The sequence below is a fragment of the Phycodurus eques genome, chromosome 2 (assembly GCF_024500275.1).
Source record: "Phycodurus eques isolate BA_2022a chromosome 2, UOR_Pequ_1.1, whole genome shotgun sequence".
Lineage (NCBI taxonomy): Eukaryota > Metazoa > Chordata > Actinopteri > Syngnathiformes > Syngnathidae > Phycodurus > Phycodurus eques.
This window is the reverse complement of record NC_084526.1, coordinates 40,682,664-40,699,420: the sequence shown is the minus strand read 5'-3', so window position 1 is coordinate 40,699,420 and position 16,757 is coordinate 40,682,664. Positions and strand designations below refer to the sequence as shown.

Genomic DNA, 16,757 nt, shown 5'->3' with positions numbered 1-16,757 from the left:
TCCTGCATTGACTTGTGAGCACAGGCATGAGATACGAGCGTCTGTCTGTCTTATACTGGTCCAAGGTGGGCACACCAGAAAGAGCAGCTCAATGGCCGCAATGGCTATTTTTCCTCCTTAAAATACATATTACAACAATTTTTCTGTTTGGGGACGGGAACGGATTAATGGCCTTTTCCATTTATTTTGGTGGGAAAAGATTCATTGAGATACAGGTTCTTTCAGTTACGAGCGTGGTCACAGAAGGAATTAAACTGGTATCTCAAGGCACCACTGCTAGATTTTGTATTGTAAATGTGCATGTAATAGGCAAATTTTGCTTTTTTTAACACTGCGCTCGCTTCTCGATGTTGCGACGGTGCATGCGAGACGCTTTAAATGTGCTAATGCTCTTCAGCAGGGAGGGGATAGATGAATTATGAATTATGTTATGAAATGTCTGTCATGCATCTAAACCATTTGTACTGAAGTAGCCAACGCATTTATGTGGACATGGATGCACATATTTTCTGAAACTGCTATGCAGCGAAACTGTAAATGTAGATCCGTTAAGTTTTTGAATATATATTTTTCTATATAGCCGCTCAGTTTTTAACTAATGCAAAGGAACCAAAATAGTTTTTCATCTCATTATTTAGGCTGATTGAACTTTTTCCTCTGATGCTTTGTTTGATTGCCGTAAGTGATTTGTAAAGTTAAAAAAAATCTATAAGAATCAGTGGAAATTTCTCCTCCCAACCGCACTTTCTGGGCTCTGTGTTAAGCAGAGCAGTGGTGCTTTTGATGTCCGATTCTTTGAGGGACCAGGAAAAATCAGCAAAGACTAATCACATTTAATTTTTAATTTTTGGGGAGGGTGAAAAGCTTGTGCTTAGTCTCATTTCATTTTTAATTGTTTGGGGGGAAAAAAAGCTTTTGAATAATCTGTTCTCTGTCTTGACGATTTCTACCCTTAACGCATCTTTGAATCCTTTAAAGTCTCCCAGAGCAATTGAAGCACTCCTCCAGTTCATGTTTTGTAATCCGGGAAAGAGAGAGTGAAATTTTATTTTTCGTCTCAAACCATGTGAACAACTGTCTTATATTCACTTAAAAAAAAAAAAAAAAAAAACTATGTTCAGCCTTTGTTGGGATTCATTTTCTGTAAACTTGCTGCTATCTGTATTAAACCTGTACAACGTAGATACATTTGTTGTAAAGCTTCTTATTTGATGGTTTCATTGCACCGTTATTGAATATATTGGTGCATGTTTGGAATAAAAATATAAAAGATAACCTCATATGAGTTTCATACCATTAAATCAAAGTTTAAATTATTTTGGTGTGGATTTCAGTTCACAGTAAGGTGCCTTTGAGACTTCCCCATTTCACCCTTTGTTTATATATCTATATATAGATCTATATATATATATATATATATGACTGCAAGTAGACAATGTACATGCAAAAAGCAAAGTATGCGAGCTTGCTAACAGGGTGGACATTTTTGCTCATATCAGCATTTTATATTTTACTTGGCAACATGATTATGTTTGCAAGCTGACTGTCTTCTATAACAATTCTATTTTTAGATTTCAGAAAGTTTTATATATCAGCAGATATTTTGCTATGGGAGAGTGGACATGTTGAGCTTGACAACAGCCACCTAATTACAAAACATATGTGGAAATAACTCTGCAGCTAACCATTAGTTCACCCTCCATTGAAGACTGACAAAATGCTAAATCCTGTTCAAAATGTCACTAAAGACATCACAGGGTTTCTCAAAGAGGCGTTTTTCCCATAATGACAGGATGGACATCAATTTAAGTACACGTGCAAAATGTTTAATTAACTATGATTATGAAAATAAAATATATACGGAGACTATATATAATATATATTTTTATCTGAACTCTTAGTGGGCCTGTTGATTAGCGGTTCATTGTGACATCAGCCAGGATGAAGTAGTAAAGGAACAAAGGAAGGAAGGAAAATCATGTACATCAAATGAACAAAATAAATGCATTTTTCAGAGACTTCAAACGTTTCTGCGGAGTTTTCATGATGACGGTGATCCCTCAAAGGCGCTGCATGGCAAGCCTACATGGGAATGACAGTTAGTCTTTTGTTCATCAAATGATCATGATTCTGAAACCGTCCTGACGTCCTGTAACCAATATCCCTAATTTTCCATTTGCTTTTGTGGTTTGACGTGACACACTGACGATGCACTTATTTTTTGTGGAAATCCCAACTGTCTCTGAACGCACCACGACATGATCGCAGTCACTTCCTTGTGCGCATGCGCAGATTCCGAGCGCAACGCACCAGACCAGCATGGCTGACGTAACAGCGATGGATGGCGATAAACTGAGCAAAAAGTGAGTTTTATACGTCTTCTATTCTATTTATAACGCGTATGATCGGTGCCTCTCGTTAAGCCCATTTTATCTTACATAAAGATACAAAGTAATCGTAGCAGACGCAACAGCGCTAAGGACGATAGCGAAACCAATTTGTCATAAGGAGAGGCATCCTTGTAGACTACATTTCCCAGAATTACATCCTCTGGTGTCAGTAGGAAATGTAGTTTTTAAAATTACGATGACCCCACACTAATGGTTCTTTTGAGGCCGCATAAAACTACAAGATCCATAAAGTACTAAAAGAAAGGTTCACACGCCGACTGGGTAAATTTAGGATTTTGCTTTCGTTGAATATTGTAATCTTTGAGCAATGTTAATGTAATACTTAACACGAAGAGCGCCGTGTAGCACCTAAGACCACACAGTATCGAATTATGATATTGGGATTTTACTAAAGTTATTTCTGACCTTCCTTTTGTATGCTAGCAACACTCACCGGCACGTGCTAGCTAGCTAAAAAATCAAAAAATAATTAGATTTTTTGGGCTGCGCACAGTAGCGTATAATGGACTTACAAGAAATACTGTGTACCTTCAGTTTTCGTTGTTTGTCAACAGATCTTGATAATGTCGACTTTTGGATATTTTTATCAGTAATTTCTGTCCAAAATTAACGAGGGACTCAATCCGTTAACGACCAGTATAAAAGTGTTTGCATTATATATTTCCTTAGGGTAGTTAATAATCAATAGTTCCTGTCTTTTGGGGGGGTTTGTTTGTTTTTGTTTTTTAATATGAGCCGCTATCATGTGGTTGCAATGTCACTTGATGGTTTAAAAAAAAAAAATCATAATAATGGCTACTTATTTGAAAGAAATACACAACTCAAAGGTTGAGGGACATTGGGATGACTATTTTTTTGGCTTGTTTTTTATTATTTCATTGCTGTTTTAATGCTCATGTGGGCAATGACAGTGAGACCTGGAAGGGCGTGATTGGGAGGAACGGCCCCCCCGATCAGAACCCGAGCGGTGTTCTGTTATTGGACTTCTGTGCTCGTCACGGATTGTCCATAACGAACACCATGTTCAAGCATAAGGGTGTCCACACGTGCACTTGGCACCAGGACACCCTAGGTCGCAGTTCGATGATCGACTTTGTGGTCGTGTCATCGGACTTGCGGCCGCATGTCTTGGACACTCGGGTGAAGAGAGGGGCGGAGCTGTCAACTGATCACCACCTTGTGGTGAGTTGGCTCCGATGGTGGGGGAAGATGCTGGTCCGACGTGGCAGGCCCAAACGTATTGTGAGGGTCTGTTGGGAATGTCTGGCAGAATCCCCTGTCAGAAGGAGTTTCAACTCCCACCTCCGACAGAACTTTGCTCATGTTCCGGGGGAGGCTGGGGACATCGAGTCCGAGTGGACCATGTTCCAGGCCTCCATTGCTGAGGCGGCTGTGGCCGTAAGGTGGTCGGTCCCTGTCGTGGCGGCAATCCCCGAACCCGTTGGTGGACACCAAAGGTGAGGGATGCCATCAAGCTGAAAAGTCCTATTGGGCCTTTTTGGCCTGTGGGACTCCTGAGGCAGCTGATGGGTACCGGCTGGCCAAGCGGAATGCAGCTCTGGTGGTCGCTGAATCAAAAACTCGGTATGGGAGGAGTTCGGTGAGGCCATGGAGAAAGACTTCCGGACGGCTTCGAGGAAATTTTGGTCCACCATCCGACGTCTCAGGAGAGGAAAGCAGTGCACCACCAACACTGTGTATAGTGGGGATGGGGCGCTGCTGACCTCGACTCGGGACGTTGTGAGTCGGTGGGGAGAATACTTCGAAGACCTCCTCAATTCCACCGACACGCCTTCCCATGAGGAAGCAGACTGTGGGTTTTCTGAGGCGGGCTCTCCTATCTCTGGGTTTGAGGTCACCGAGGTAGTTAAAAAGCTCCTCGGTGGCAGGGCCCCGGGGGTGGATGAGATTCGCCCGGAGTTCCTAAAGGCTCCGGATGTTGTGGGGCTGTCCTGGTTGACACGCCTCTGCAACATCGCGTGGACATCGGGGACAGTGCCTCTGGATTGGCAGACTGGGGTGGTGGTCCCCCTTTTTAAGAAGGGGGACCGGAGGGTGTGTTCCAACTACAGGGGGATCACACTGCTCAGCCTCCCTGGTAAGGTCTATTCAGGGGTGCTGGAGAGGAGGGTCCGTCGGGAAGTCGAATCTCAGATTCAGGAGGAGCAGTGTGGTTTTCGTCCTGGCCGTGGAACAGTGGACCAGCTCTACACCCTCGGCAGGGTCCTCGAGGGTGCATGGGAGTTCGCCCAACCAGTCTACATGTGTTTTGTGGACTTGGAGAAGGCGTTCGACCGTGTCCCTCGGGGAGTCCTGTGGAGGGTGCTTCAGGAGTATGGGGTACCGAACCCCCTGATACGGGCTGTTCGGTACCTGTACGACCGGAGTCAGAGTTTGGTCCGCATATCCGGCAGTAAGTCGGACTCGTTCCCGGTGAGGGTTGGACTCCGCCAAGGCGGCCCTTTGTCGCCGATTCTGTTCATAACTTTTATGGACAGAATTTCTAGGCGCAGGCGAGGCGTAGAGAGGGTCCAGTTTGGTGGCCTCAGTATTGCATCTCTGCTTTTTGCTGATGATGTGGGTCTGTTGGCTTCATCAAGCCGTGAGCTCCAACTCTCACTGGAGCAGTTCACAGCCGAGTGTGAAGCGGCTGGGATGAGAATCAGCACCTCCAAATCTGAGACCATGGTCCTCAGTCGCAAAAGGGCTGGCGTGAGATCCTGCCCCAAGTGGAGGAGTTCAAGTATCTTGGGGTCTTGTTCACGAGTGAGGGAAGAATGGAACGGGAGATCGACAGGCGGATCGGTGCGGCGTCTGCAGTGATGCGGACTTTGTATAGGTTCCGTTGTGGTAAAGAAGGAGCTAAGGCGAAGCTCTCAATTTACCGGTCGATCTTCATTCCTACCGTCACCTATGGTCACGAGCTGTGGGTCGTGACCGAAAGAACGCGATCCCGGATACAAGCGGCCGAAATGAGTTTCCTCCGCAGGGTGTCCGGGCTCTCCCTTAGAGAGAGGGTGAGAAGCTCGGTCATCCGGGAGGATCTCAGAGTAGAGCCGCTGCTCCTCCGCATTGAGAGGAGCCAGATGAGGTGGCTGGGGCATCTGATTCGGATGCCTCCCGGACGCCCTCCCCGGTGAGGTGTTCCGGGCACGTCCCACCGGGAGGAGACCCCGGGGACGACCCAGGACACGCTGGAGAGAATACGTCCTTCGGCTGGCCTGGGAACACCTCGGGATCCCCCCGGAAGAGCTGGGTGAAGTGGCTGGGGAGAGGGAAGTTTGGGCGTCCCTGCTAAAGCTACTGCCCCCGCGACCCGACCCGGATAAGCAGTAGAAAATGGATGGATGGATGGAAATATTGCAGGAAATATGAACTATTATGATGACTGTATCTACCCTGTCTTCATCTAATCTGTGTGAGGTGCAAAAAGCATACCTTTATTTGAGTTCCACAACAACAAAACATGTTGTAAATGGTAAATAATTTTGTAAAAAAAAACACAAAAAAAAACTGTTGAGTTGACATCTATGATAAAGGCATCTATGGTCCCTAAAACTAATTCATGTTTAAGTACAGTTAAGCCACTGTAACATTATGCACAGTTTGTCAGTCCGTGCCTAAAAAACCCCAAATAATGATTCTTTTAAAACATATTCCAAATATATTAAATAAAACTTTCACTAACAATTTTGTTCTAAAATGTTAAATGTAAATGTATTTTACTTAAAAGTTAAACACATCTGAACTGTTCTTAACAAATGTACTGCACTGGATTTATAAAAAAAAAAAGAAAAAAAAGTTGAAGCTGATGTAAGATTATGGCATTTGGGTATTCAGTGATTTTTCGCGTACCACTAAAGAGAGCCCGCATAATACTACTTTGAGAATCACAGGTGTAGTACGCTTAAGACAGATGGTCCTCACTCTGTTTGCTGTACGCCTTGTTTGTATCTTCAGTATATATCTCTTTTCCCAGATTGCTCCTCTGACTGGTGGCTCAGCATGCTGTGCCTGGTCAGGGCAGTCAGGCAGCAGCTGTGCCAAGCTTTTGAAGTCAGGGGACGGTGGTTTAAACATGCGCGTCCCTGCACAGCTGCAGTGGCTGCCCAAATTTACGGGAACCGTTGGAGAGGTGGCAAAAGGTTGGTGGCTTTTCCTTTCCCTCGAGAGAGAAAAACAACCAACCTTTTGTCACCAGCGTTCATGTGGGTTCCTTTCTATTGTCTGGATTAGTCAGTTGCGTTTTAATGTACGTTGTTTCGGATATTTGCGACGATAAGTGGAGTAGTGCAGTGTTGGGGGCTTGAACGGATTGATTTAAAAAGAAATAATAATAATAATCATTTCATTAGCAAGAGATGATTAATGATATGAGTGTTTTGAGTTAAGAGCTTGGTTAAGGAACAAATTAAAACTCAAAAGTCAAAACACCACTGTTCAGTTACTGCATTTAAATGGCAACAGGTTAATTGTACCTTCTGCCTATTACTGGAAGAGCATGGCAATTCTAAATGAATTCTCGTAGGGAATCACTGATCTCATGTCACCTAACCAATAACACGCTTGTATTCTTCATGTCTTCTCAGTGAGCTGAAGAGGAGGCAAAAGGCGGAGAAAAAGGCTGTGGAGAAAGAAGCCAAGGTCAAAGAACAGCTGCAGCAGAAGAACGAATCCAATAACTGCGCAGCCTCGGACAGCGCCGCCTTGGATGAGGAGACGCTCGACCCGAATGTGAGATTCTTGTACGAACATTGGACTTTAGCCTTCTTTTGTGGAACACTGCTTACATTGGTTGCTTTTGAATGCAGCAATACTACAAGATTCGCACCCAGGCCATTCAGGAACTCAAGGGCACCGCTGAGGACCCGTATCCACACAAGTATCACGTCGACTTGTCGCTCACAGAGTTCATTGAGAAGTACAATCATCTACAGCCGGGGGACCACTTAACAGATGTTCTCAATGTGTCAGGTATTATAATAGGTCAATCCTTTAGAAATTATTGGATTATGTAGAACAGGGGTGCTCAATGCGTCGATCGCGAAGATTGGTAGATCGCATGACATTAAAAAAATACAAATAAAAAATAAACGTCAGCCTATCATCCATCCCATCGCTTGATTGATATACAGGGTAGCCAATCGATGACATCTGAATTTTTCTGACACTTAGGTCACGCACATACACAAACAACGGCGCTAAACGGTAACTGCAGATGCGCAAACAACGGCGCTAAGTGTGTCAAAAATAACAATCTAGTCAGTGAGTTAGCTCCAATTTTTATCTGCCGGTGTTTTCTCTTAAACTTAAGAAAGGGTATAAAAATTAGTGGGGGAGCTGGACCAAGTAAGAAGAACTTTCACATGGAATGGGAGAAGGGAGTATTTTTTCACGATGACATTTTCGAAATTACCAAAGAAGGGAAATGTGGAGCGGCATTTTAGAACTGTTTGTGGAAAATACGACAGTGACTTCCCGCCAAAAAGCGAGCTGAGAAAGAGAAAGGTGAAGGAACAAAAATCCCAGTTGTCCGGACAGCAGTTGTTTTTCACACAACATACTTCAAAAGGGAAAGCCGCCACCGAAGCATCGTTATCGCTATCAGTTAACGCGGTTGTGAATGGGAATAGAGCAGCCGCGAGAGATTTCAAAATCAAGCACAAGAACAGCCGGGAGAAGCCATTCGACTGACGGCAATAACGATCGCACAAGACATGGAGATCGAACACTTTCCAGGAGGTCCGTCTTGGTGCTTTCGTTTTATGAAATGGCGCCATCCGCGCAAAGAATACCCTGGCGCAGCAACTGCCAGCGAACTCCAACCGCTGGACATCGGTGTAAACAGGGCGTTCAAAGTGAAGTTGCGAGCGGCGTGTGAGCGATGGATGACAGACGGCGAACACACCTTTACTAAGACTGGGAGGCAGCGCCGGGCGAGTTACGCCACCATACGTGAATGGATTGTGGATGCCTGGGCTAGGGTATCTGCTTTCACTGTTGTCGGAGCTTTCGCGAAAGCCGGCATCATTGCTGAACAGCGCCACGGCAACGAGACTGAAATATACGTTGTGTTGTGTTGTGAAAGATTGGCTCATGCGGTGATGCAAGGTACATCAACATACCTTGGTGCTGAGCTGTGTCGGCGGCCCAGAATTTTAGCTCACTGGTAGCGCTCTGCGCTCCCAAACCGGGGACATGGTCGCGCCCCCCCCCCCCCAAAAAAAAAGGTAGATCGCGGGAGGTTGGCTGCTTGAAAAGTAGATCTTAGGGCAAAAAGGTTTGGGCACCCCCGGTGTAGAGGATGTTAATAAGGAGCTTTTTTTAAATGTATTTTTTTTCCCCTTGTCTTGCGATTGGCAGGCCGCGTCCACGCCAAGAGGGCATCTGGTGCCAAGCTGCTCTTTTATGACATGCGAGGCGAAGGCACCAAGTTGCAAGTTATGGCAAACTCCAGGTACTGTAAAATTTAGAAAAAAAAAACATTTAAAAAACATTATCATTAATCCTTTGTGCCTGAATATTATCCGTATGTATTGTTATTGATTGGCCAATGCTGAAATGTCAACAAAGATCACGGCGGCAATTCTTTTCAAGAATTATACACACAAAGTTTATTGTACTCTGGGCGGACTTCAGAAATGAGATGATTCCACCTTCAGTTTTCCTCACCCTCTCAGGAACTACAAGTCTGAGGAAGACTTCGTTGCCATCAACAACAAGCTCAGGCGCGGCGACATCATCGGTGTCCGTGGAAACCCCGGGAAGACTAAAAAGGGGGAGCTGTCCATCATACCCATCGAAATGACTCTGCTTTCCCCTTGTCTCCACATGCTGCCTCACCTCCACTTTGGGCTCAAAGACAAGGTAATAAAGCCCACTATGAGCACGCTGAGCTATTAAGACACTCTGTTATCATCTCACAAGGAAATACTACAGCGGTACCTTGACTTACAAGTCAAATTAGTTCTATGATCAAGCTCATAACCAGGGGTCACAATTTTGGTCTGGTTCTCAAATGAGGGTTAGGGTTGAGGTCACCATTGTTCCTGTCATACTTTGTCGCGTGTTTTTGATTGGACATTAAGGATAAAAGTCTTGTTTTTGTTATAATTCGCCATTTAAAAAAAACAACAACAAAAAACCACCATTCAAGCAAATTTTTGAGATTGTAGGGTGAAAGCTGCAAGTGGCTACTAGTGTGGACTGAATGGGTGGCAACATTGGGGAAATGAAATGCCAGTATTTAAAAAAAAAAAAAAGAACGATGACCTTGGTCGTTTTTGGAAAATTTAGAATTATGAACTTAATTTTTGGGACGATGAACTGAACTTTCCCAACGCTAATCTTGTATTATTTCACATCGCAATATATATCTCAGGTTTAAAAAAAAGAAGAAAAAAAAAAAAAATCCTAATGTCATTTTTTTCCAATATCGTGCACCCCTGCACTGTATTGTAAAAGATAACCATAATTAAACATAATAAAGAAAGCGGATTATATAAAGTGTACTTTAGGCAAAAAGCCGCACACACTTTGTAGTATTTTGTGTGATGTGTGCCTTGAAGAGAGTTAAGGTTAGTGAGTGACGTCTGACCCCCAGCTCGGGTCGGCCGCTTTCGGCGCTGTTAGTTCGGCGTTTCGCATCTGCTCCGTGCTCCCTGTGAGTGTTTTCATTTTGCATGTATGTGTTTGACTGTTTGTCATGTTCAATTAAGTGATGGCTATTGTCATGGTTCTCCCAAAGGAAACACGATTCCGTCAGCGCTACTTGGATCTCATCCTTAATGACTACGTGAGGCAGAAGTTTATAACGCGATCCAAAATCATCACATACTTGCGCAGCTTCCTGGACCAACTAGGATTTTTAGAGGTAAGAGCCTGACAAACTAATCACGACCGATAAAATATGCTTCTTTTATTCATTCCTTTGCACTTATTTACTATCTGTGTTATATTGTATGAACGTAATTGCATCCCAAGTCGTGTTTGCTGTCTTTTTAAGATTGAGACCCCAATGATGAACATCATTCCTGGTGGAGCAGTGGCCCGTCCATTTGTAACTTACCACAATGAGCTGGACATGAACCTGTACATGAGGATTGCTCCTGAGCTTTACCACAAGGTAATGTACAATATTTTGGTACATTTTCAACTGGATACGTCATCGGTTTCCAATCAAATTATTATTTTCTGTTGCTTGTACCCTCTTAGCGTTCAGTGGGTTTGAGATATTCTTCATTATACACTGTGTGTTCTACCTGTAGATGCTTGTTGTTGGTGGGCTAGATCGAGTGTATGAGATCGGCCGTCAGTTCAGGAATGAAGGCATCGATCTCACTCACAACCCGGAGTTCACCACCTGTGAATTCTACATGGCGTATGCAGACTACCACGACTTGATGGACGTAACAGAGAAACTTCTGTCGGGTATGTCCCGTCGTGTGGTGCATATCCAAATTGTACCACTTCGGAGCCCAAGAAAGTTGAAATTGTGTTTCTTGCATCATGAAGTGGAATTCCATCCTAAGAGGGAGCCATAAAAGGAGTAAAATTATTAGATTAGCCACAATTATTCTCATTTAAATAAATATGTATGGCTATGTGTGTGGCTTGCAAAATGTGGTGTTGTAAGACTGAGACATTCATGACAAAAAAAAGTGCTGACATAAAGATAGAATAGCAATTGTTTTTCCCACGTATGTAACCACATTCTAGCTACAAAAGGAAAATGCACTTAAAAAGTGTCTCTTTGCTGCCTCAGGGGCAGTTTAACATTTGCAGCGTATGAGTACATTGGACAAAGGATGTCTGTCTGACGCATGTCAGCCAATGTGCGGAGGTTTGTCGCAATTATGGTTCCAACACTGTAATAACTTTCTTAATCTTTATACTATTTTCAAAAAGTTGGTATCATAGGAAAGCTTGCTAAACACAAACCGACAGCATATAATAATCATGTCCATCATTTTTAATGAACTCCGAAGTTAAGTTAGAGAATGTGACGCAAAACATACGTATAGCCTAGGGAAAAAAACGGTTTTAAGAGCCAAGAATGAACATGCATGTGTTGTTAAAATACATAGTAAGGAAAAAGGAACCACATGCCACATTCTTATGAATTTAACTTGTTAGTGTGTTTATTTCACTTGTCAGCTTGACTTGTTATTAACCTGTCTGTGTGTTCTAGATTGGAGCAGGATTCTGATTCTGTGTGACATCATCTGTATTGTGTTTTTCTTCCAGGGATGGTGAAGCACATCACCGGAGGACACAAGGTAACCTACCGCCCTGATGGTCCAGAAGGACAAGCCTATGAGATTGACTTCACACTACCATTTAGAAGAGTGAGCATGACACACGACCTTGAGAAGCTGATGGGAGTCAAATTTCCTCCCACTGACAGTTACGACAGTGACGGTAAGATTTGACAGAGTCTGAGGACTGGCATTTTCTGTTTTTGAGATTCGTTGTGGTCGTTGTTTTGATTGGCACAGTAATTATCCAGAAGTTACGCCTTCCTTCCCCTTTTCGCTTCAGAGACCCGTAAATTCTTTGATGACCTGTGTGCCCAGAAGGGAGTTGAATGTCCTCCCCCCAGAACAACTGCTCGTCTCCTTGACAAGGTGCTTTATTGACTTTACTGTATTTACATATGTAATATTAGGGCACTTACTCGAAGCACTGTATTTCTCAGCTTGTGGGAGATTTCCTGGAGGTCACCTGCATCAACCCAACATTCATCTGTGATCACCCACAGATCATGAGCCCCTTAGCAAAATGGTGATTAGAACATCCCAAGTCTCAAATCTGTCCGTGATCCATTTGGAAATGCGTCTCCCTGACAATCCTTTCTAATAGGCATCGAACAGAGAAAGGCCTAACGGAGCGCTTTGAGCTCTTTGTGATGAAGAAAGAAGTCTGCAACGCCTACACGGAGTTGAATGACCCCATTCGACAGAGGGAGCTTTTTGAGCAGCAAGCCAAGGTGTGTAATGAACTTTGTACTGCGGTACGTCTCTGTTTTTAGTTCGCAGTTTGGATCGTTTGCCCTGTCAATAACGTCTACAAAGTTGAGGCACACAACATTGTAAACAAATGGCGTGTTCCAATGTATTACAAGACTCCGTAGTCTTTCTTTCCCAATATAATGTTTCGGTGGTTAGGTATCACACGGTCCAAAAATTGATGCTGTTTGGATAAGTTGAAGAGTTCAAACGCACACGCAGGATGGCTATTTGAACATAAATGGTGCAGAAACACGAGTAGGTCGTCGGCTTCACACGATCACGATTTACTGTATATACTTATGTACTTCACTGCTCCAAAAATTATATTTACAATAAATAATGTATCTTTGTTCGTCTATTTATGACAGTGAGGCATAGTGACAGACAGAACAAATGAATGGTCTTCTATTGGATGGCATGAAGTAAATACAGTAATTAATATATCCACTTTTTGTGACATTTTTCAATTGTGAAATATGTTGCTTGGCTCCACAAAGGTTGGAAATCACTGCTCTAGTCAGATCGTGTGTTCTAATCAGTCAGGTCAAATCAACATTACAACGTGGCAGAAATAATGGGTGCTAACTTACTGTAATTAAATTACTTCACCCCAATTCCAATGAAGTTGGGACGTTGTGTTAAACATAAATAAAACACGGAATACAATAATTTGCAAATAATGTTCAACCTATATTCAATTGAATACACTACAAAGACAAGATATTTAATGTTCGAACTGATAAACCTTATTGTTTTTAGCAAATAATCATTAACTTGGGGTTTTATGGTTTCATCACATTCCAAAAAAGATGGGACAGGTGGCAAAAAAGACTGAGAAAGTTGAGGGATGCTCATCAAACACCAGTTTGGGACATCCCAAACGGCGAATTATGACATTAAAGCCGATCAGCATCAAATGCTAATTATCGGCCGATACCGATAATGCCGATAAAATCGGTGTAAAGCCTAGTAGGTAATATAACAATACTCACAGGCATATTATTTATCCTCCCCCCCAAAAAAACGAAGATTGCTGCAGTTTACAAAGCACTTAACCCTTTTCTTGTATAGCCGTGTTTGTATTATACTGCCCTCTGGTGGGCAATGCATGCACACCAGAAATCGCCGCACAATTAATCCCGCTGTATGTTGAACATCACGTGACCAACGCAGAACACGGAATAGCTGATCTCTTGTGTATCCTTTGCTAATGAACGTAACTCGTATCGATGACGTTTGAAGCCAAGCATTATTTATACAAATATATCATGCACGTAAACATCAACAAGACCAAACACCGTCTTTTGTCATCTTTGGTGGCTCTGTGGTGACATCTTGTTTAAAGAAAACCATAGTCGACAAACTTCCAACGAGTGCTTTGAAACGGTCACCTTCCTCATTCTCCGGAACGAGGCGGAAGTACGTAATTTGCAGAATGCGGAAGTAGTTTACGCATATACCGGATTTCTTTTATTACTGTATGGTGTTTTTTGTTTTTTTAAACGTACAATACAGTGCAATCCTATTTTTTATTGTGTACAAAAGTTTTAATTTCAAAGTGGCCCTCGCATCTATCCATTTTTCTGTATGCGGCCCTTGGAGGAAAAACCTTGCATACCCCTGCCTTAAACATTTTACACTAAACTGCTGGAAACGGAGCTCTACTCGTGGTCAGCATCTGACAAAAAATTTTAACAATATTTTTCAGGCCAAGGCCGAGGGGGACGACGAAGCCATGGTCATCGACGAGACCTTCTGCACGGCACTGGAATATGGTCTCCCACCAACGGCCGGATGGGGAATGGGCATCGACCGCCTCACCATGTTCCTCACTGACTCCAATAACATCAAGGTAACTTCTTCTAGAATGCAGTGACTTGACTATTGTCAATTAAGAGATGATTTTATTTTTATTTTTTCCCCCCTCATTCGTAGCTTGTAAGCGCCGTCCTCTTTGAGAGCCATTTTTGACTATATAATCAGAGAGAGAGAGGGAAGTCAAGAACCACATAACCCCTGGCTCTTAAATCAATCAATAGAACCACATAACCTCTCCGGTCTTAATCAACCTTCTTGACTGGATGTTTTTGTTTGTAAAAAGACTTACTAACAGTTTTTTGTGTTTTCTGTCTCAGGAGGTTTTGCTCTTCCCAGCCATGAAGCCCGATGACAATAAAACAAGCGTTCCTGCAGAGGGCACCTCTGTGTAACGTACTGATTGACCTTTGACACTGCCGTCCCAACAGGAGGCTCTTTGGCATAGGAGCATTTATGTCACTGTGGCCATTATTGGAGTTTGTCGGCTTTGTTTTTTTTTTTTTTTAATGCCGTGAAAGGCTTGGTTGCTCAACTATTGATACAGATAGTCTGCATTTTGCGGTGCTAAATGTTATAACAAATAGTTTCATTTAGATATTTTCTACACTTTCTGAGATCATATTTGTTGGGTCCTACTTGTTTGTCAACAAGTATACGTTTTAATCTTCATCAATCAGGCACAGATCGGATGGTTGAGCAGCCACTCACATTCTACGATCACCGTTTTGCAGACCGAGATGTAATGTTTCAGAATATGCGTCAAGGTTCTATGACGTAGTCAGTTGTTGCTCGAGTTGCTGTTTGTTATCTGCAGTTGATGCACCGTACAATTCCAGTCTGGCGCACCTGTGATAGTATTTTGAGTCTTCACAAAACTGCTCTCTCTTTTATCATGGGGGCTCCTGTTCCTTGCCTTTGAATGACTCCAATAGTCAGTCCTCGTACATCTGAATAAAGTTCATATGAATCTGCATTTTGTCTCATTTTAGTTTTTGAAAAGTACTTCAATTAATTGCGGTAATTTATGAAAAATGCCCTTTGTCTTAATTTATTCGTGGCTCGGATTTGTACCTTACTAAAATATTTGAATTTTACAGTTCAGGTCCTTGTTAGAGAACAAGTGGCAGTTCTAGATTGAATGGCTTCCTGTGTGAGACAAGAAAAAAATCCATCATATTCCTGTCAGTTCATTTGAACTGGAAAAAGGGAGGGGAGGGGGGGGGGCAGGCCAACAAGGCCTTATTAAAGTATATAATATTACATGAGAGGTTACTGACAATTTTAAGTTGGAATCCACCCTGCATTAAATAACATAATGTAATATTTACACGCCGTGATGCCGAACGTGTTAACCCCCAAAAAAAGAAGGCAGTCCTCTGCAACCGCACATAATCAGAAAACTGACACTATAGAGAACTGAACGTTGTGCAAAAAGTACTGAAACACTGAAGAGTTGTACATATGCATTCCAAAGGTTTGACAAAGTCAAGTTAAGTTCACCTTGAAAGGTTAGAGTACAATTTAAGTTCATTATAAGAGGTTAAGCAAGTCGCAATTCAAGTCATACAATCGCGCGCCAGTCGCAACATGATAAAATGTTTTTACACAACTTTTTCCCCCATAAATCAGAAAACTAAAAAAATAATTCACACCTTATAAAAGTTAACTGAGATTATGATTGATTGAATTTATTGCACCGAATTGTTTTAGAGTTGTCTCTCAAACTCAATTTCTGAAAAAAAAACTATTCTGTGTACTTTTTGGTGACAAGCCTTGTAACTGGTTCATAAGAGAACACAATTGAGCAAAAACTGTTTTTTTTGTTTGTCAAATACAATTAGATGTGTACTTAATGGGTGAAAAGAGAATGAAAAAGATTCATAATTAAGGGAATTATACATGACATAAAAATGTTGCCATCTTTTCAAAAAAAAGTACTGTGAACAAAATCTGCATCCCTCCTGCGTCCTCTAATTAAATCACTCAGTCGGGTTTGTTAATTTATTTAGCAACAACACTAGCAACGTCGCTTCACTTCTTTATTCGGCGGTTGACATTATATTTTCTTTCTGCTCTAGAGTGTATAAGAGAGAAAAAAAGACATCTGAACTGAAATAAAAGATTCCGACAATTATCATAAAGCGTTCTAAAACGTTCACAATCGCAGCATTTTTATTTTAATCGTCCCAAACCGGTCTAGGAGACAAGTGTTTTTGTTCATATCTCTGCGCCTTGGACCCCATGGTGGTCCAGTTCTGGCCCGCAGGCCGTACGGTTGACACCACTGTCACATGTTGCGGTCCGCAGGAATCTTAAAAATGAGCTTTATGAAGGCAACGTAATGAGAAAATGTCTCATTTTCACAAGTAAAAAAATAAAATAAAATAAAAATAAACCTTTTAAAAAGTAACTTTTTTTGAACTAACGAAAACGGGCTGCAAATGTAATCTGCGTACTGACCGGCAGATGTCAGCAAAACCGAGCGCCCCTCCCCATTCGCCCCGTTGATGATGCGCGC

At 42.5% G+C, this 16,757-nt stretch overlaps 1 protein-coding gene across 2 annotated transcripts; it reads left to right on the top strand.

Moving 5' to 3' along the window:
* The first annotated feature begins 2,290 nt into the window (after positions 1–2,290).
* kars1 (lysyl-tRNA synthetase 1) lies at positions 2,291–15,217 on the top strand. 2 transcript variants are annotated; one of them, XM_061670674.1, is made up of 15 exons: positions 2,291–2,363; positions 6,391–6,556; positions 7,001–7,145; positions 7,223–7,385; positions 8,775–8,868; positions 9,092–9,278; positions 10,159–10,284; positions 10,417–10,536; positions 10,679–10,841; positions 11,658–11,831; positions 11,952–12,037; positions 12,109–12,194; positions 12,273–12,399; positions 14,130–14,273; positions 14,557–15,217. In XM_061670674.1, exons 2-15 carry the CDS (start codon positions 6,417–6,419, stop codon positions 14,629–14,631), a joined length of 1,830 nt encoding a protein of 609 aa, XP_061526658.1. In that variant the 5' UTR covers positions 2,291–2,363; positions 6,391–6,416; the 3' UTR covers positions 14,632–15,217. The 2 variants fall into 2 exon arrangements, with proteins under 2 accessions (XP_061526658.1, XP_061526659.1); XM_061670675.1 differs by lacking the exon at positions 6,391–6,556.
* Positions 15,218–16,757: the final 1,540 nt, after the last annotated feature.